This window comes from Spodoptera frugiperda, chromosome 14 (assembly GCF_023101765.2).
Source record: "Spodoptera frugiperda isolate SF20-4 chromosome 14, AGI-APGP_CSIRO_Sfru_2.0, whole genome shotgun sequence".
Taxonomy (NCBI): domain Eukaryota; kingdom Metazoa; phylum Arthropoda; class Insecta; order Lepidoptera; family Noctuidae; genus Spodoptera; species Spodoptera frugiperda.
In genome coordinates, this window is record NC_064225.1 from 9,769,725 (window position 1) to 9,791,946 (window position 22,222).

The window sequence follows — 22,222 nt, forward strand, 5'->3', positions numbered from 1 at the left end:
ATTACTTCGGCGTTTGTAGACGGATTTTGATGATTTTTCTTTTGTTTGAAAGGTCATATTTTCGGATTGGTTTCATAACGTCCAGGTCTGATGATGGGATCTCAGGGAAACCGGGGGGAATTTCATAATTTCACATAAGGATGTATCACATCACAGCTGGAATCAAACTCGCGAGAAATGAGCAGCAGCGGTTGACCGGTTGCCCACCTACTACTTCTGCATGCATTGTGTAGTACCAAATCGAGTTTTCGATATGAACACGAGTTTGCAAGTAAGTGTAGTTTTTATACCAAATGGAACATTTATTATTATTCAGATTAACTGACTTACACATTACTCAATTCGATACATGTGAGCTGATACGTACTACCTACACTTTTTGACACTAAACTAACTATTCATTTGAATATAACGTGGGCAAACGCCGCGGGCAAACACTAGTGTAAAATTTGATAAACTAATTCTAATTTAATGTTAAAACAATAAAATAACTTCGCGGTCTGTGTCGAAAGCGGAAGACTGGCTTTTGTATGCAATTCTATTTGCAGTGACATTATAATTTCACGATTACTGTAATGGTGAAACAGGTTTTCTAAATTATTTGAGAATGGTCGGAAAACTGGAAAATCACAAGTAATATATTTTAGTTTTTACCCGACTTGGGAATTGAAGTCGGACTTCTTGTTTCGCTGTTATACTTCCAACCACTGGACCCCTCTGATAGTCCCGATGAAAGTTATACCTCGACAAGGACATTAGGAATAAAATATTATATTGAATAATGAATTTAGTCAATTAATGTTCAGCTAAAAAAAAATAAACTGTTTCACAGATATCAACAATGTAAGATTTAATTTTTAACATGACTGCCATCTATTATTGAAAAGCCAAATTAAATTTCACTACAGTGAAGCGCCATCTTGTGTTGAGTAGTTAAACAACGTACAGTTGCTTATATTTAGTGTTCATAGGTGTCACTACTGAGGCATATAAATATTTTTTATAAATTAAATTATTTATATACAAGTAGAGCTGTTGTTTTGTTATATGCAAATAAAGTGCTTTAATTCATTTACATACAAAGATATAATTTTTGATGCTAGTTATAGACAAAAATTACTTTTATATTTCCAAATTTTTGTGGAACGGCAACATTGTATCATTCTTTAGTTTATGGAAGATCGCCGCTTGTGACAGTTCGTGAGTGAAAAATTGAAAATTATGAAGTAAAATATTTTCTAAAATTATTGTGTTTAAATGACAGCAGGAAAAGAAACAATGGGGTAAGTTAGAATCAATATAATTTTGGGTATTTATTTCAATACAGTACATCCGCTGCCATGTTCGCGAAATTGTGAAAATTCGGTTTCACGGACACATTATTTTTAGGGAGGGGATGCATTTTGCCAATGCGAAGGGATATTTTAAGTTTTCCTTCGAAGGACCACCTCAACAATATCGAAATTAAATTTTGGCGGTAAACAAATAATTAACAGTTCGTAAATATTGGGAAGCGTGGAAAACGATAACGAGTTAAATGAATTATCGCCTCTGTCGTACTCCATTTACGCTTTAACGGGCAATTGCACATCGATTGCATACGATAGAGTGCTTTTACCTCGGCGTTAAGGTCGTGCGGTCTTAGCCTATTTATATATCGAACATATTTCATAGTCGACTGGTCTCCTTAGGCCGCATGCTTGCCTGGTACATGCGCTCGTGTAGCTGTCGCGGGGATCGTAAAACTTAATTAACTACCGTCTAACTACTGCTTTACGAAGAAATCATAACAAAACAGTGTTTGAATCATTTAGAAAACATTAATTTTCTCTACATAAAAACGTAAAATAAAATAAAAATGTATTTCACAAAGTTCTAGAACTAAATCAATCAATAAGTACCTAAACTGAACTAAGAAGAAGTTATCTTAAAAACATGTCATTGTTATCAGAGATAAAAGTAACGGACATCTCAACAATACAAATAAAAAAACCAAAAAAAAAAAACAATTCACTATTCACAAAAACAATAAATAATAAAGTACCTACTACAAATTGATAATAAATGCATATAAAAAGGTCTTATGTTCAGTGTTGTAAGCAATTTGTAATGCACAGCATTGTATGCTGTGAGAAAATCTCACAACTATTCAATTCCCCTTTTACACCTGTTAACAAATACAAACGCATGCCTTTCAATCTCAAGTGGTTTACAATAATTTTACAACCATGTGTGTCATGTAAAAATATATCTTGTTTTCTGATAAGATTATGGTCCACATTTGATTGACAGGTTTATTTCGAAACGTTAAATATTTGATTTGGGTCTAGTTATCTGTTTTGATGCTTTTATATCTTTATGTTATAATAAAAAAATCTATTTCAACAACTATTATCAAAATTGTATGTGATAAAGATTTGTGGAGATATATTTTTATATTTGTGGAACTAGGAATGATTGTAATATTTTTTAGTTTAATGCTTAAGGCACCTAAATCTTGATAAATTTATTTAACTATATGACACATACATACGTAACCTCACCTCACGCCTGTCTCACATGGGGGTAGGCAGTGACATTGCATCACCAATTGCTACGAATCTACATACCTCTTTCATTTCATCAACAATTACTAGTCTTTTCATGCATGCTCATCACTTAAGGATACTATTAATTTGGCCATTCTTTAATATCTTTCTTATTAGATTCTAAATCTCTAAATAACTTTCTATTAGTCTGTTTGACAGATAATTAATTTCATGGGCCTAACTATTGAAGGAATTGCAACTCCTAATTACCTTTATCTGATTTCCATTAGAATTCACAAACTATTTTAAATTGACACTTAAAAATTTATTCACACACAAACTAGTATGTGCATCAACTTAATTTATACACAAATTGACAAAAAAACGACTTACTACAAGAATATCATCAAAGCCTGTTTGTCCGTAGTAAAGTTTTATAAACAAACATGCACCTGTTTCTATGAATAGTTTTATCCTCATTTGTTGTGCATAATTAATATGGTAACCTACTTGTTATTCTTTATGTTTTTTTTTAATAACAACATTCCTCCTTGTAGTCTCTATCAAGTCAGGTGGATGTAGTACAGTTAAATAAAATGTTATATTTCTTATATACCTAATTTAGAGCTTAGGATAATAAAAGTTCTCAGAGCTGTGGACTACCTTGCTACCGGTACAAGGATACCAGGGTTCAGGCTCGAAAAGCAGGAGTAGGAACAGGGTCATTTTTAATTAATAAGAGTAGCAGTAGAGGGAGAAACTTGTGCGAGTGCTGATAGTGGATGGTTTCCCTCCATGAAAAAATAATAGTAAAAATGTTCTGGCCGGCTATGCACTTGTAACTCCTCTGGTGTTTCGAGTATCCATGGTTGGCGCCGATTAATTACCATCAAGCCTATCTATGTATTTCATGAAAATTATATTACTGTTCTGTTTTAGGTTACAGTCAAAGGATGATTATTTATCTTAGAGCTAATAATGGTTTATTTACTATACTAATATCCATTGAAAACAAAAAGAGTGGTTCCTCATAATCGATCATCGTCCTCATAAGATTTTCTAGTCTCTATTTCGATGTTCCTGTGCTTCAGTATATAAGCACATGTTACTTAATCCTCTCACAAACAATATACCCGCTTAGCACAATAACAAACATAGCCAGTGTGTTCCCCTGCACAAGTTATGCACAGTGTAAACAAATACTTTGTAATCAAACACTGTTATCTGGTGTATATTGAAGTGACCTTTGTAGCTCGTGTACTGTACAAGTTAACTACAGAAGGTCTAATCTGTTTGTTGTTCAATGAAAATGTATTGTTTCCTAGGTTTTAGTCAGTCTGGATTATGTTATAGACGTAGACATACTAAATTAATTATTATGTTATCGGCTTACACACGTAACTGTTTGACGAGGAACTCGACTAGTTTCAAGCTCTGCTTTTTTTTAAGGAGGGAATATCATCCAATATCTTCTACCGCCTTGAGCGACGCGAGGGTCAGAATTTTACTGACTAAATTCCACCCCGTTCCTACTCCTGTTTTTTCGAGCCGTAACCCCGGTAAACCCGATAGGTAGTCCGTAGCTCCGAATCAGGCATCGAGGCTTATATTCATGAGCAGCATTCCGCGACAGCCAATAGTTAAGCCGATAACATAATAATTAATTCAGTCTGGATTTATTAACATCGTCATCGCGTTATAGACAAGAGGTCCAATACTAAAGATAGGCCTCTCTTCAGATTGACCGACTGTTGTTCTTTAAGCACCGACAAATGCATGTGACCATTTATGTTGCACGCATTGAGAATACAATGTGTGAATAAATGTATGTTTTCGAAAGTAACGTAGGTAGATTTCGAATCATTGCCGTTTTTAATATTAGATTGTTTGATAACGTGGTCTTTGGTATTCTACTCAAAAGAGTAGACCAAATTACAAAGCTTTAATAATGATTCATAAAAAATCTTTAATCTTCACTCAACTCCAAAAAGGGAATGAAAATATGATCAGTGTATTAGTCACGTCGGCGCTTCTCAAGACCGGCGTATCCCTGGGGACCGTTTGTCGTCCGCGCCGGTATGTCCAACAACCTCGCTCCTTACACCACTTATAATGAAGTTTATTTATTATTCAAAGTGACCAAAACCACTGCCCCTATTTGATAGTTAGACCAAGTTTAATTGATGGAAGGTTAACTACTTTGTATCTTTTGGTGAAGCCATTAATTGTTGTTTCTTCAAAAGACCATAGCATACCTACCCTATTGTCTGAACTTGAGAAGGAAGTAAAAGTACTCTAGAGTCTGTTTCTGCTCAGAGCCTCTCGCCAAATCTACTTTAGCGCTTGTCTACTACGGAGAGTAGTAAAGTCAATGTATGGGGTAATGATACTTATAAGTGTCAAAACTTACGTCAATCCTATACAATTTAATTTTCTACTCTACTATTGGTCTCTCTAACTAGCATACTACGTCTGAGTAGAATAAATGATGAATACTCCATGATGTATACTACATCGTCTATTCTAATATTACTGTATTTGGCTATAGACTCAAGAGCCTGTAGTCAATTTTGACACTTGTCATTCCCATGTATTGAGTTTTCTATTCTCTCTATAGACAAGCGCTGAAGTGACATTTGGCTAGAGATTCAGGTTGCAAAATTCCAAACTTCTCAAGTTAGAATTTTGATAATCGGCCTGCATTTTCTGTAGATTTTGGTTGCAATCAATTCAACATCTTTACCTACTGATCTTAAAGTATCGGTGAGAAGTACTGGCTGCAGTATTTTCCCTATTTTATTTTCTCAATAAGGATAAGACATAATCCACTATATTTTCCGTTTTCCTGCCCGCATGCAGTTGCGGTTTTGCAATGCAAATGTTTCTCGGTTTAGCAGGAGCAGAGCACTAATTTTGTAGAAAGCTCGCATTTTAACGGGGATGTAAAGAATTCTTGTTTGTGGGCGCACGTGTATTTATATGCATATAGAATGATGTCTGGTCTAACATTTAATATACCAAGACAGACATTAATATTGGGTGTCATTTAATTTTGGGTGATACCGAAGCAATTGTCGGGACTTTTTAGAGATTTGAATCATCATCATCATCAGCATCAGCCGGAAGATGACCACTGCTAAACAGTTTAATCCCTCAGATTAAACGACAACTCGCCACTTGTATCCACTGGCTTCCGATTATTCTCGGATAATAAGCAGTAATTTTTCCCTAGGGAGATCCATATTTTGTGGCACAAATACAAATAGGCCAAATATGATACGGTTTGAGTTGTCCCAAACCTCCTCCTAAGAGGCTGAAAACCCAAATCGTAACCTAGTTATCAGGTGTTAAAAAAATAGTGGTACTTCTGCGTCTATTCTGTACACCAATTCAACAATAGCTATGCAAACTATGTTAATTACCTACCTGCCTAATGTTACATTGTTTATCATTTTAATTGTGCGTCCGTTATCAGTGACTCACGTGGGAATTCGTTACACATTACATTATGATCGCTTGTATAATCTCGTCGGTCCTGTAATTCAAGGCTTTGTTTTAATTTTGAATTAATAATTAACCTTGGGGTAACCTTTTGGGTCCCTTTTTCGTCCGACATCGCCTGTTTGGTGGCATTCTCCTGTAGTATTCTGACCACAGCATTAATTAAACTTTGTGAGGCTCCGCCGATATTTAGTTGAAGAAATATTAATTAACCTGCGTTGTACAGTGGACGGCGCTGATGAGGTGTCGTAGGGATTTTGATTTCAAATTTTCAGTAGGTTGTAGTTTGAAATGTGCTTAAGTTTTGGTAATAGCTTCGTTACGTATTGAAAAAAGGACTAAAATAGATTTTTTGCCGCTTTTGATTGTCTATACGATAAGTCAAAATCCTATGAATGTTTGTATGTATCTGATAATGAAAAAATCGTAAGTTAGGTATAATCATCAAAGCATCAGTATAATCACCAGATCATCACGTCGGTTCTCCAAAATATTTCCGTTTATTTAAAAGTCAATCAAAATAGTAATTAGAATGAATAACATGTCGACTTTGATTAAGGTAAATTAAAATGACATCAAAATATAATTAGTTACAGTATAATTAATGTAAACGCCTGTCATAGAAGGCATAGCAACGAATCGTCCTCAATCACGTTGCTATTAATGTTTTACCTGCGTAATGTGTTACGAAACTTTCTTTTTCTACTGAGCTTTTACTAAGTATTGATTTTACTGCGTGCTATGACTGTCTTAGTACGATGTCTCGTTTGTTAGTTAATGGGCAACGAACTGAAGGCTTCATCAATTTGTCTATTTGTGTTTGTTAATGGTAGGATAAGTTAATAAATGTAGGCAGGTAGATATGTATGTATGGGGATTGCTTATTGTCGATACAGTCACGTAGTCAATTAATAAATCTATGGATTTGTTTCGTTTTTCTTCATGCTCGAAGCAGGAGTAACTAACTACCATCAGGGTGGTTTTTAGTCAGAAAGAGTCTGACTCTTCTTCTTGTCACACCGAAGGCGGAAGAAGTCATCAGATTATTTCTCCTTACAAAAAAAGACGTTCACTGTTGAACGAACAAATGCCTTACCAGTAACTTCTAGATCAGCTGGTTGGAGGTTTGCATTCAGCCTTTTGCTCACTAGGTTTCTCGTTACTCCAGTGTTACAGATTGGTTATAGATAGTCAACTTGCCTAGAGTGTGGTTGTAACATAATATGGAAACTTGGAACTCTTGGTTTCCAAATGGAAGGCCATTCATTTCTATATTGTAACCGATCACCAGCGTTGCCTAAGGTTATTTGTCGTACCATATTAATTAACTAGATAACGCTCCATAGAATGTTAGATCACGTAGAAATAATATTTATTTTACCACCACAAGGGCGAAGAAAATAAATTGATTCCCGAGCACCCTCCAGGGAAAATTCCACTTGGCGATTGATACTTATTATAAGTGAATTATGTCAGATTGGACTACTTAAATGTTCTGGAGATTTTAATTAAGTTTAATCTTTGATAAAATACGTTTACTTTTAAAGTTGTAAAAAGGATTTTTAATATTTCAAAACTCGTGTAGGACATAGTTTTATGTGTTTAACATCGATTCAAGTCCCGAGTGATTCGGTTGTTGTAGCTATCAGGGAGGTAGAGGCCAAAAGACTTATTAATTACAAAAAAGTAATACATTGTTCTCACAAAAGCCCAAAATTACCAAACCGTTTTCATTTCATCTGTATTCTTTCAAATGCATGATAAACAATGATCCTCGTGTCTCGAGAAATTCTCAAAATGTAATTGAAGCGTTCCAAAGAGGAAAGTATAAAGTAACAGATAATTTCTGAAGACGAAATAAAGCAAAAACGCTCGCAGCTTTTTGACTCACAATCAACGAAAGAAGTCTAAAGGGAATTTTTATTACAAAGAAATAATATGGATGAATGGTTGCCAAACTTGAAGCTGAAGATGTCGAGAGACTTGTTGAAAGTTTGATTTGATAATGCGACAGATTACATTCATGAGCCCGTCTAGTCTAGACTCTGGACCGAAGTTGAACGTACATTAATGTCATCGCAAGTTTGAGGGTCATAACTCCTGGTGTGGGACCCCTTCCACAATCTGTCATGTATTCACAGGAACAAGTTGTAAACGAATGCTTTATAGCCAACATGACCTTTGGAAACTATGGTCGTCGCTGCAAAAGGTTAGCGGAGTTCAAAATTAGATTTTGGGAAGTTTGTTTTCTTTGAATTTGTGCGTTGTTTAAGTTTCCCAGCGGGCCCAGTATCGAGCTGTTTTGTAATATTGTGTTCTGTATGGCATAGGTGAGGTCGTTTGGAAAATGGTCATTATTTTCTCCTGGCATAAAGGCTGGTTTTGGGTATACATTCCTTAGTAAATGGTTATTTATTTGATCCTCGTTTTGGTATGAATCTGAAACGTAGGTCTTATCTTCGGCTGGTGGATCGAATGCATGGAAAAGAATTTTTCTTTCTACCGCCTCAGGGTCTTTCCTGAGTTGGATCGTAATTTTATTCAGGGAACTGATAAATGAAACGCCATTTTTGTTACACTTATTATCTTACCTTTTGTAGAGAGTTTTGCACTGTGCATATCTTTGTAGAATATCTGGGATCTGTAGTTTTATGACCCGTAGTATACACTGCTGATCAATTAGTTTAATTTATTAAAAAAATACACAAAAGTATAATGTGAAAAGTTCGATTATAATCGATGCCCTCTCTGCCCTATTTATTCATTTTGATTCTTGAAAATCTTGTGTTTCCCGCAAAGAATTCCACAAAAGCAGTTACGCGACCAAATTGGAAGATATATGGCTAGCTTTATAGCTTTGGTGAAGAAACGTCTCCTAAAAGTTTCGCGATTACCTCGCAACTTATGTGATTAGGCACATATAGCCGTCAAACCGTCCAAACTGAACATTCTCGTCGACTATCTTATCAATCTGTCATTTGTGGCATATCTCACTTCGTGTGTTATCGATTTATCAGCATACACTGCTCTGCAATTATAAACCTTATCCTTTTACATTCAAAATGTAAATTTGAACTACAAAGCTTTAGGGACAACTAAACATTACCAAGGTGTGTTGGCATTGTTAGTGTCAGTGGTGTCATTTTGTGAATTCCTGTCGTTTTGGGTCGAAATTAAAATGGATTTAGACGATATTGAAATCAACGAAAAGTAAGTGTTGAACTTTGTTGTCTGTTTTGTGTGATGAAAGCTGAAAGTCGAGTTTATTGCGAGGTCTTTGTGATGTGTGTATTGTGAGAAATTAATGGCGCGCGTTGACGTGAATCAAATAAGGTATCGATATCTTCATTATTGTTGTACAAAGGGGACTTATTTCTTTTGCTTTCTACTTCAAACAGAGTTCTCAACACTTTGTAGAATCGATTTTGTAAGTACCTACTCCAAATTTTTTACTATGTGAACGAAATAAGACACGCTATTCTACAGATCCTCCATAAAATGTTGTCTGACAGTTTATATTCATATGTAAAACAATCTCTGCGGTGCGGTGTACTAGTTTTTGTAAACAACATGACCTCAACACCTGCACGACAATGATGTGACAATGACCTTAATTTTGTGGAACGAACACGTTTTGGCGAACCGCAAATTAACCAATGTGTCATGTCTTTTTTTGGCTTAACTGCACAGATTGTTATTATTGTATTCAATCTTACGGTCGATTTAGCGGTCTCTTGATTACTTACCAGATCAATTTACTAAAGGAACCGAACGTTTCAAAACTAACTAAATGTTCTATCGATCAGTCAATATTGGACAATGGTTTTTCATCCGCAGTTTCGACCGCAGTACTTACACCTTCATGAACAAATATCCATAAAAACCTTTCTTGAAAATTACTCTAACCTCTGGTGAAAACTTCATTACAAACCCATTCAGTAGTTTTGTAAGTTTATCATGATGCCACCGACAACTTTGTTTTGAAATATTTGAAGATTGTTTCGTTACCTTTCCTTCAGTCGACGACAATTCCTTCGATTGTTTTCTATAAACAGTACCGATTATCGGTCCATTCAAGGAATTTGGATTATTGACCAATTAAGTACAATACGCTCTGCATTACATGGGACTTATCGCTAATCTGTTGTAATCTGCTACGATTCCGGTCAGTAAACACCTGTATATATGTACATTGTTCCTTTGGGATACAAGTTATTATTGTTATTCTAAGCTGCCTCAAAGCATTGGGAATCAAGCCGACCATGCCTTGACCCAGTTCTTCAACTGGGTTGCCACTATTTATATGCAGTTTATTTAGGGCAGAAGGGATTAGTCAAAATCTGCATTCAAGCTGTTTATCTGTGCTTAATGTTTCAGCTGCTCAGTGGAATTCATCTCTTTTTGTGACGTTTTAAGACAGGGGTTGTTTGTGGGTTATTGATGAGCACCATGCAATTTGTCAGTTTCTTAGAATTTCGTATTATGTCATACATGAGGGATTTTAATGTTGTTTTCATTTAGAATGTCTCTGTTAGGGTATGTAAGACTTATGCGTGTGAAGACAAACAAAGATACAAAGATTTGCTCCGTGCGGGATTCGAACCCACTCCACGTTTCACGGCATCCCAGCCACCGCGCCAACCATGCAATTAAAAGTTATTGTTAGGTTGTTTATGTGTTTTAATATTCTTTGATGTTTTTCCTTTTATCAGAATTATTGAAGAAATGTTTAAAAAGTTTGTTCATTAGTATTACTCATCTGCTTAACCTTCGGCCGTTTCAAAACGCCCACTTTTTAACAAAAACGTTAACTTCTCGATTCGTGTCGTTGTTTCGGCAGCGTGCTCTGTTTCGTTATATTTAGATTAAACAGATTTATTTGCGAAAGCCATTATTTGCGTTGTTGATATTAACAGGAGCTACTTACTCGGGTGCCCGTACAAAGCTCGGCCCTACACTGTGTTTACACTATAAACATGGAATGTTATATTTTCGTCGACTTCCACTGCGCACTGGTTTGGTCGAGTCGTTTTAGGTATTACTGCTGAGCAATAAGCTTTTCCACCAGAGATGTGCTATGTAGATATGTTACGAAAATGTTAGTTAAACTATGAAACTATGTGGCCGTTTCCACTGATACTAAGCTATTTAGCTGTGCGAGGAAGATGCGCAGCTCGAATATGCGATATCTCGATAGCACGCATCTTTTCATATAAAAAACTGCTAACTAGCTTAGCTGAGTCCGTTTCCACCAGTCCTAAGCTATGTGTACCAACGAATATAATTGGTGGAAGCCAAACGCATCCACAGCAACGTAGCATAGCACATTTCTGCTGGAAAAGCACCCTAATTCCCGAATTGGAACCGTACAAACGAGTGGTTAAAGGCTTGAAAATTTTGGCAATTTCTCCTAATGGCATAGGCTCTATCTAATAACATAGAAGATATGACTCAATTGGCGAATAGTGAGTCACACTTACTCATCCCTTTAGGGAATTAGAGGCACGACGTTACTAATTCCATAAGCAGTCTGGAATGACAAGGCAATAGGCTCGCCCTCTATCGTATGGCACTCATTACATAGTCGGATATTAGTGGGTCTTACGGTGCTTTTCAACCAGAGATGTGCTATGTTACGTTGCTGTGGATGCGTTTGGCTTCCACCAATCATATTCATTGGTACACATAGCTTTGCACCGGTATAAATAGACTCAGCTAAGCTATGTTTTTATATGAAAAAATGCGTGCTATGAATCTGTGGGATGGCTTCCCTACTATCGATACATCGCATAATCTTCGGAAACGGTCACATAGTTACGCAGCTTAGCTAATACATCTCCATGGCATAGCTACGTAGAACATGTGGTAGAAACGAACTGTTACTGTTGTATTTCTGCTGTTATCATACTATTTCTACAATTTCGCAATCCTTAAACCGTTTATTTACTCGACTTGGCGAAGAGTTATTAATAGTTCCAAACACACTCGTGATGAGAGATGTTTCTCTTTAGCGGCAGGTGGGGCTGACCGTTTATTTTTGCCGAAGACCGCCTCTGAGCGTTCGAGGGATAATTATGAACGCGATAATTGTTGGCGTTGAGTTTAATGTTGTATACAACCATATTTCATACGAGTACTCTTTGAGGCACATTTCGTACACTCTAGTTAAGTACTTACCTATTTTAAACTGTTGAGATGAAAGGCGTCGAGATGAGATGGGCTTTTAAATTTTTTCAAACGAAGCACCGCATCGTCGGTCACTGGAAATAGATGGTTGAGAGATGGATAAAACCAAGAAGTATGGTAGCAAAAATGGGGAGGTCAATCTGGGCTGGTATGATGATGACTCCCGTATCTGATTTTTCTTCTTTTTATGTTAAATGGGCCGACGTTTGGCCGCTATCTCGCCTGATGGTAAGTGATGACGGCCTACGATGGAGCACGTCTGCCCGTAAGCAATCTTATTCAGTCGGGGTTTGAAGACACCCAGGTTGTACGAATCAGGAAACACAGACTCTGGCAAGGAGTTCCACTCCTCAGCAGTTCGCACAAGGAAGCTTGAAGCGAAGCGCTTCGTGCGAGTGGGTGGGATATCCACCATGAAACGGTGACGCCTCGCCGATTGTCTTGTGGTTCGATGATGGAAAGGACTGGGAGGAATCAAGTTGTGCAGTTTCTGTCTTCTGTTTCAATGAGAATGATGTAACAGTCATGGTCGATGATTTTCCCCCTCAAAAAAAGACTCTTCACAGTTTCTTTTCTTTTTACTAATTCTTGTATTTTTGTCGACAGTGAGCAGCCGATATTCACGTGCAAGGCCCACGTGTTCCACATAGACCCGAAGACCAAGCGATCATGGATGTCGGCCAGTTCCGCGGCCGTCTCCGTCTCCTTCTTCTACGATTCCTCAAGGAACCTCTACCGCATCATCAGCGTTGAAGGAACTAAGGTATGTGGAAAGATATAAAAGATGGTTTGGTACTGGAGATGGAATATTGGAAACGATATATATCACGGGAATTTAAAGGGTCATACTATGTTTAAATTCAGTTATCTTCTTTTATAGAGGGTTCAATGCGTAGTAGTGGAAAATCTACCAATTATTGAAGCTTTTTCATGCATCTGGTAATACAGGGTTGTTAGATTAATCAACGGAATTTTATACAGGTTTCAGGCTGTTATAGCCTTTTATTTTATAAAAAAGTGGTTGGACGCACAAAGGACATTAATCTATTTTAAACAAACCATAGAAATATTCCCAGAAAATTATCCTTACTCCATGTTTGCAAGCCATCAACAAAACCACTTAATCAAGGTATCCTCAGAGACAATCAGATTTACGTAGCGCTTAGTAATTCAGGGCTTATCACTGTTGAACATGGCTCCCAAAGGACGTTTAATTCAATTAATTTCAAAACAATAACCCATAAAGTTGGGATTAAATCGTACTATGAATGTTATTAATGTGAACGGTAATGTGTTTGTTACGGCTTTGAGTATTAAATGAGAAGTTGATGCTGATTGCAATTTGTCCTTTTATAAATGATAATAATTTAAATATCTATAGATGAAAGTGCTACTTCCTTATGGGAAGTAACCCTATAGTACACGGAGGGTACCACAAGGCAGCTTTTCCACCAGAGATGTGCTATGTTACGTTGATGTGGATGTTTTTCCAATCATATTCATTGGTACACACAGCTTAATACTGGTGGAAATGGACTCAGCTAAGCTATGTATTTTTACATGAAAAGATGAGTGCAATTTTTATGGATGTGTGCTATATATGCGTGCTATGCATAAATTCCCTACTCTAACCTCCAATTCGATACATCAATGCCTAGTCGAGCTGCGTTTCTTCCTCGCACAGCTACATAGCTTAGTATCAGTGAAAACGGTCATATGTTTCACATCTTCGTAGCATAGCTACATAGCATATCTCTGGTGGAAAAAACACTCAAATGCACTTGGTACTAGGACAAGAGCAAAACGTATTTTATGAGATCTTATTATTGACATTACAATAACTGAACAAACGCTGTAAGTATACGAGGGGGCAAAGACGCCGTCGTAGATAACGAATATCTGGCGAAAATAATCCCAATTCGAACGTAACCGTAACGAATTCACGTGCAAAAGTAACTCCCGAATAAAATAAATGTAGCAAAGCGTTGAGCTTACAGTAGAGTATTGTCTGGCTTGTAATTGGCTCTCAGTATTCCAGGGTGGCTGGGTAAATATTCCGTTTTCAAAGTACCCGCATTCTGGGGGTACGGATTTAACCGAAATCGTGAACGACTGTTTACAACTACCCTCCCAGTGTAGTCCTGCCCCTATAATGGGGTTTATACTAGTTTTAGTATAGTTTGTCTCTAAATAAAGGGAAGTGAAGTCGGGTGGTCATGCCTGTTTTGGGTATAGAGCTTATTTAATTTAATATCTTAAGGACTGGGTTGAGATGCTTCTGTCTAGATTTTGTCTGGAATAAGGTTTTAGTGCCAGAATTACCATCGTCTCTAGTAAAATATTAAGTTCCTGGCCTACCTCCTGAGTTATCATAACTTGGTAAAGGTGATTATTTTCTGAATTTGTCAAAGGGCATTGTATTTCTTCTGGTGTTGCTGTTGCTTACGGCTGATCATCAGTATAAACATGGAATGTTATATTTTCGGCGACTTCCACTGAGTACTGGTTTCGTCGAGTCGTTTTAAGTATTACCGCTGAGGTGCTGAGCAATAAGATTTTCTACCAGAAAATGTCATCATGTTATGTGATCATCAGTTGATGATTGCGGGTGGCAAGTAGTGGCATCATCTGATAAATATACCTTCTTATTTCTTTGGGAAAATATGTCTTATGTTGTTGTTTACACAACACTACGCCCACTATCACTAATTGTGTTTTTGTAATACGAGAAGATGTTATTTATGATCACAAATATGACATCACAAAAATAACTTACCGTCGCGTCCCATTAGTTAATTCGGTGCCCAACAAACAAATAGTCCAGTCAATGGTGGTTAATATAAGTGGTTCTTCATGTGTCATGTCAAAAGGGGCAAATCATTAAATCTTTTCTCCCGACTTAAGCGAAGTGAGAGGGAGTGTCAGACTCTTATTGACTATAAACCACCCCGTTCCTACTCCTGCTTTTCGAGCCGGATCCCCGATAAACCCGCTAGGTAGTCCGCAGCTTCGGATCAGGCATCAGCCCTACTCGGTCATAGGGACACTTGGAATTTAAACACCATCCGAAATATGTAGGTACGGTAAGGTACATATCCTTATTTGTGTTGACATGACAATACAGGAACATGTATCAAATCACCATTTTGATACTTAGAGCATGTACAGCATGTTGATTGGTTGTCAACATCCTCGTAACTATCTGAAGGTACTAACACAGATATTGAATCGGGTCACACATTGACAAGACGCCTCGACTCGCTAATTCCCTCGGTAGGCAATATTGTATGCAACACAAATGGAGTGTCTATAGGATTACTCATGAATTTCAATGAGCAACTAATTGCTTCAGGTATTGATAATTTGAAGGTTAATAATAATTATTGTGGATTGTGAAATGGTTCAGACGTTTCACTGCCTGACGATTAGTAAGGGTTTACCTATTTTTCTGCCCACGACAAGATTGATTGTAGTTGCGACTGGTATTAAATTGCTGGTAGAATTAGTGAGATTGTTCTATTTTGCGAAATTGTCAGTACCTTATCTACCCAGTAATCTTACTAAAATTATGAATGCGAAAATTGGTGTGTATGTTTGTTACTCAATCACGGTTGAAGGGATCGGAATGAAATTTAGAGTAGCGGCTTTCTATCCCATGGGATGGGAATGCGAGCGAAGCCGGTGGCCATCAATGAATGGCAAAAGGTTATGTGTAACTGAGATCTGACATTAGTGGTAAATGAATGAATAATTTTGAAAATATTATGTGTTTTGCCGAATACACTTTTTCTTATTACCTTTTGGTCGTAAATTGGAAGATTCCGATATGTACCTTATGATTTTTAGGTTTCCTAAATTCTTTTACAAAACATTTCACCGCTTCAAACTTATCAGTTACAATACAAGCTTGTTATATTGTTTCTGCTCCCGATTCCTTCATTCCGAATAGCTAGTTTCGATCCACTGCATGTCACGGACCACATACCGCCCCATACTCCGTGGCTACAATCAAAGGCCAACTTTACAGTCGTACGGAATGGACGCGAAATTAAATTCTGTTCTCTGAAACATCGGTGTTCCAGTTCCATACGGACAACGGGTTAATTGGACAGGTCTGTTACGTATAGACTAGCGTTTGTTCTTCAATCAAAGCTATGTATGGTAGCTTTGGTGATGGATCTTTGAATTTTTGTATTGGTCGCCGCTTCTTGGAAAGCGATGACTGCGATTCCCCGTAAACGCATAGGACGTATATATCCCTTTTCTTGGTACATTATGTTATTCTTATTGTATTGGGTGTACTGCTCAAATATTCAGCAATTTAAGCTTGACGCCTTTTAAATATTTTTGAAGATGAAGATGTTTGTGCGACTACTTCGCGTTTGGCTGAATCGTATTTTTTAGACTTAGAAGAAGGGTTTTGGTATATTACCCAACTTAAAAATGGAGGCGAAAAATAAAATTGATGGCGTTTCCTTTTATAAAACTTCTAACTCAGAAATCCAATGACAAAAATTTTAGAAAATTTGTCCCGGTCTGGGAATTGAACGTGAAACCTCGTACTCGATAAAACTAGTAGCAAAAATTTATCTTCTATAAACTACACTCTCATTCTCTGCAAACTAGAACAAGATCAATTTAGGATTAAACAAGTAATACCCAAATTACTACTTAATATTTGAACTGAGATCCGAGCCGCCGTAATAGGCAATATCATAAAACTTTCCGTATTACCTATTCAAGAGCTCGACAGTATCTTTGTAGGGGCCTTTAAAACGTCGAAACGTACCAAGTTTCCTAATCGAAGTTCCTCTTACTTTAATAAATTCAAAGTTTCCCTCCGAAGAGTCGTGAGCTTCGTGTAATATCTCACATATGTGTGAATAATAAATTCTGTACAAGTTTCCTCTGAATTCTAGAAGTTTCTTCGGATTCTCTCGTTGCTTGCATTAGTTTAATTCGTCATGCATCTGTGCAGATGTGTCTAACTCTTAAGTTTTGGTGTTAGATAGGTATTTATCGTCAAAAGCCTGTGATAATCCACTGCTGGACTATGAGCCTTCTCTTACCATATTATTATTCTCCACGTTTTGCAGGCGGATTGAACATCGCAGTTTAAAAGGTTCATATTTATCAAAGGGCGTCGCTACACAATCTCATTCAAATGTATAATTGGCATGATGTTCCTACTACAAAAATCATATTGATTGGGTTGTTTTCTCTTCATTAAGATTGATGATTATGGTTTTGATTCCTTTGGGTATCTTTACGCTAAATAATTTATGTGTTTCCTTGTTGGGTTCATGTGGGGAAATTGGTTTGCCGTCAATTTCGAAAGCAATAATATAACTACTTTCTACTAGCCGCTTCACCCGGGTTCCCGTGGGATAAAAAGATATCCTATGACCCAAACCCAAATTGCCAATGCACAAGGAAGGCTGCAGCGCGTGAGGAGTGGCGACGAATTATAAAGCTTGCTACCACACCTACATGGCGACCGCGGCAATCTGTCAAGAGTGTTAATGACTAAGAAGAAGAATGACCCAAATCAGTTCATACCCTGTCTGTATACCATATTTTGTCAAAATCCGTTCAGTTGATTCAGCGTGATTGATAAATGATATTTATTTTTGCAAATAGGTAACAGTGTAACTTTTTTACACGTCAATCTCTTAAATAACTAGATGAGGCCGGCATTTCCTATCGGACTACTCTGAGAAGAAATGCCGAAACAAACTCAAGTCATAGTCTCTTTAGATTGACGGACAAACATCCAAACAAACAAACTTTCACATTTGTAATATTAGTGTGACTAACTTACTATGACATCGTCTTCTCTTTCCCAACTTCGCAAAATCGTCGCACTTTATTCATGTTACGTTCAGAGATGATTCAATGAATTGGTACAAGGTTGAATGGCCCAGGATGCACTTGATTTACTTTGAGTATCGTCTCGAGATGCCCCTTCCCTTCCAGTGCATATCCGTTTATTCTTGTACCTATTAGTCCGATTGCCTCATCGGTCAAGTGGCTGTAAATCTTATATTGTAGTTACGATTCCTGAGCCTCTAACCAAATGCCATTTAGCGCTCGTCTACAAAGAGAGTAGAAAACTAAATTACATGGTGTTGATGTAAATGGGACTTGTAACATAAATGGTGAAAAGTGGGTGTACTTTGTATAACGGCATTACGTGCCGTAATGTGCACCCCTGCCTACCCCTTCGAGGATAAAAGGGGTGATGTTTTTGAAATTTTGTCACATTGAGTTTTCTACTCTCTCGGTAGACAAACGCCATGGCATTTAGCTACAGACCCTGGTTTATTATCAGCCATGCTCGTTCCACTGCAGGGCAAAGGCCTCCCTACCTTCCTTCCACTCGTCTCTTCGTAGAGCTTTCTGTGGCCAACCCTTTCGTTAGTTGTATAAAATTAAGCAATGCTGCTTTTTACTTAGCTAGCTAATTCTTCCGAAGCTAAAATTCGTATGGAGAAGAAAAAATAATTTTTGACTCTCTCAATAAAGTTACAATCTCTTTGCTATTTTAAGTATAACAGGAGCTCCAGAAGCGTAATGTGTAAAGTACTTAATGAACTATTCTAATTAACCGACTTTAAAAAAAGGAAGGTCTTAGTTTCACCTCTATGTATGTATGTAGGTACGTTTGTGCCCGACTATCTCGCGGTTAGGACAAGGGTTTTAGGACAAGGTTTTAAGGATATTACCTGTCTTAAAAAAATGGAGGCGGTAAAGAAAATTGAAGGCGGTTACCCCTTTTTTTAAGTTTTATTTTGATGTTCCTAAAGAGCCTGTTGGTATGTGGTCTTGTTGATATAAATGCTTCGATATTGACTTTAACTTACGAATCTTGTCCACAGGCGGTGATCAACAGTACGATAACAGCGAACATGACGTTCACTAAGACTTCTCAGAAGTTCGGCCAGTGGAGCGATGTTAGAGCCAACACGGTCTATGGACTCGGGTTCGCGTCGGAACCTGAACTTGGCAAGGTGAGTGCTCACAGTTTGTGCTAAGTATGACAAAAACAGTGCACATAAAAAAATAAACCTTAAAACAAATACTTAAAGCTCTGTTTTCGACGTGATAAAAATTTGCTCTCCTCTCCGAGCCGGTCTGTGTGAATGGACCCTATGTTGACAGAATGACAAATAGCATGACAATAAGCACAATTACAGGTTTTGCAAAATCTTTTATATTTCTGTCAGAAGCCAACTTCTTCCTAAATATAAATTTAAACGTGTGTTACCTAGCTTCACTGACGATCAGACTGACAGACTATTATTTATTTCTTAACATTTCAAAAGTACCTATTTGTGGTTTAATTGGAATAAATTATTTGACTTTGACCATATTATTATGTATTAACATTATACACTTCTTGCAGTTCATAGAAAAGTTCCAAGAAGTAAAAGAAGCGATTCAAGCGCAGCAGTGCGGCGCTACTGGTGGCAAGTCGGTGACGAACGGTAACAGTGGCGCCGCCACCCCGGTGGCCAGTGCCACCGCCAGCCCACTGCTGGCTGGTAGAGCTACCGGTGGGGACGAGCCACCGCCCGCCGTGTCACCTGCTCAGGCCTTGGTAAGTTGTATTTATCACATTTTTTTTATTTACCACATCGCGTCTCCTTGTTACTTTCTAAGAGCAATGTGTTTTGTTACCTATTGCTGCTAAACATATGTAATACCAGCTTTTCTCAGCGGCTTTGCCGGCATTTCTTGGAATAAAGACTAGGCTATGTGTTATTCAAGGCATTATAATATACTCCCTGTTCCAAATTTCATTCAGATGCCTTAAGTCGATTTGCTGTGATTGAGTAACAAACTTACACACAAACTTTTGCATTTATAATGTTAGTAAGATTTAAATTATTAGCAATGTGCCAACTGATGAAAATTAGGTAAGAATTCTATCCGTTTGGACAATAACGGACGAGATTTCAGCAAGCAGCGCGAATGACGCGATATGATAAGTTCCTAAATGATGGTGCCAAAGTATTACTTCAAATATGCAGTACGATAATGTAATGTAATTGTTGCAGCCCAAACCAGAGCCGGAGGATATGAACGTACACCAGAGAGCACATTCCGTGTCCTCCACTCTACAGGTACTTATGATACAAATACTTTCATGCTTACCATACTAATTGAATTGCATAATCTTTCGGCTCTTGCCGGCCTCATCTAGTTATTTTAGAGATTCCGCGCGGTGTAAAAGAGTTACATTGTAACCTATTTGCAAAAATAAATACCTATCATTTATCATTTGTTTACTCCTTCCTCGATAAATGCGTAACGATTATTTTTATTTCACACACACACACATACAGAACGTTACGCCTTTTTGTCCCCGAAAGATTAGGCAGAGGTTCACATTACGGCACAATGCAAACTTCATAATGTACACTCACTTTATTTTTATATCAACTTTATATATTATGTTTATGTATTATCTTGCTTACCAGTACTGATGATTAATGTCATATGTCGTAGAATTAGTCTCATGTCTCTATCGTAAATTATTATTGTATCGTTTCCGACAACGATCAGTGAATCGTATCGCAATGTCATCAATACGAAGAAATGGTCGTTTGACTAACATATTGATTTGTTTAGACTTTCCGCCTGCAGATTTTCCCCAATCGAAATTAGATAATTTCTCTTGATCCTGTAGGATTTGAAATAAAATTATCTTTCAAATCGATCGGTCCTGTAGTTTCGGGGTCTATTTGAGTCTATTTAATTCCTAGAAGATTTTAATATTAGCTTACAGACAAAAGGACTTATGTATGTCTCTGTATTAGATCCCATTTAGGTATAAAATGACCTAAAAAAAGATGTTGAGTGATTAATGTCTCCAATTGGTTCCGAAAGGCATCTTCGCCGTTCTGAAAATTGAGTGTAAACAGTGAATGTTTCTATACTATAACTTCAAACACCAAACAAATAAGCAAGATTTTCATTCCAGAACTACCATTTTGTAACAATGTACTAGTTGACTTCCCCATATATCCCTGCATTGTGAAACACTCGCGCGTAGTGCGTCACCCGGCGTTAACTCGGGAAGTGACAATTGCGTTAAATTGTCAATGTTATATCCTCGCCTTCAATATTCAATGCAGTGCAACTGAATCCCGCTTCACATTGCCGTTTTGCAGTAATTCTGTTTACCGCTGTACTGGAGTTATGAAATGTTGGATAGTGTAGTTTTGGTTTAAGTCTAATTTGTCAGTTATATCAGGTTTAGGTCATAAAATACTTTAGCTACTGCCACTAGTCTTGTTGAATTAGGATAATAGCAAATACTAATTGTAAACTTTTTCCTGTAGGGAGGTGGTTACGCCACAGTAGGTCGAGCGCCCCGCGGCCCGCTAGCGTCAGCCGGCGCTCCAGCCGTGATCGACCCTCCTCCCGCGGAGTCCTCCGAACAACAGCTGCGGTACGAGAACGACAGACTCAAGCTCGCACTCGCACAGAGGTAAGTTGCGCCACAGTCGGCCCACAGTAGCGCGAGAGTTGCGCGACAGATGAGTGATAGTGGGCCCTGTTTAGAATGGAAAGTGGCTACGCGACAGTGGGGCGAGCTCCGCGCGGTCCGCTGGCGACCGCCGGCCCGCCCGCGGTCATCGACCCGCCGCCCCCCGAGTCCATTGAACAACAGCTGCGCTATGAAAATGACAGGTTGAAGCTGGCACTCGCGCAGAGGTGAGTCGCGCAACAGTTGCCAGATAGTGGCCCGACAGTTGCGCAGCCACTACGATCAGAGTGTGGACCGTAGCAGTATTGTTTGGTTTTTGATTTTTCTGCGTTTTTAGAGCGGTTTCTAGGCCGTTGCGATAGAGTTGTTTTGGGTTTCAGCTTGCTTACTAAATTAAAAGGTAAGTTTTAATTATAATTTCTGTTTTCGTTTATTGGTTTTGTGCTTTCGCAGTTGGTTACCAGCTTGTTTATTAGTTGTAAGTTTTGTTATTAGCAGTAGTTTGTTCGAA

At 37.7% G+C, this 22,222-nt stretch overlaps 1 protein-coding gene across 3 annotated transcripts in view; it reads left to right on the forward strand.

Moving 5' to 3' along the window:
* Positions 1–1,143: 1,143 nt before the first annotated feature.
* The window catches only part of LOC118279157 (homer protein homolog 2), a 59,631-nt gene continuing 38,552 nt past the window's right edge, over positions 1,144–22,222 (forward strand). The window contains exons 1-7 of one of the 3 annotated variants that reach the window (XM_035598696.2): positions 1,144–1,283; positions 12,822–12,978; positions 19,094–19,225; positions 19,621–19,815; positions 20,276–20,341; positions 21,563–21,711; positions 21,786–21,938. In XM_035598696.2, coding sequence (XP_035454589.1) covers positions 1,258–1,283; positions 12,822–12,978; positions 19,094–19,225; positions 19,621–19,815; positions 20,276–20,341; positions 21,563–21,711; positions 21,786–21,938 — 878 coding nt within the window. In that variant the 5' untranslated portion in view covers positions 1,144–1,257. Of the gene's footprint in view, positions 1,284–9,083; positions 9,240–12,821; positions 12,979–19,093; positions 19,226–19,620; positions 19,816–20,275; positions 20,342–21,562; positions 21,712–21,785; positions 21,939–22,222 lie in introns of those variants that run through there. The other 2 variants (XM_035598695.2, XM_035598697.2) reach the window with 2 other exon arrangements.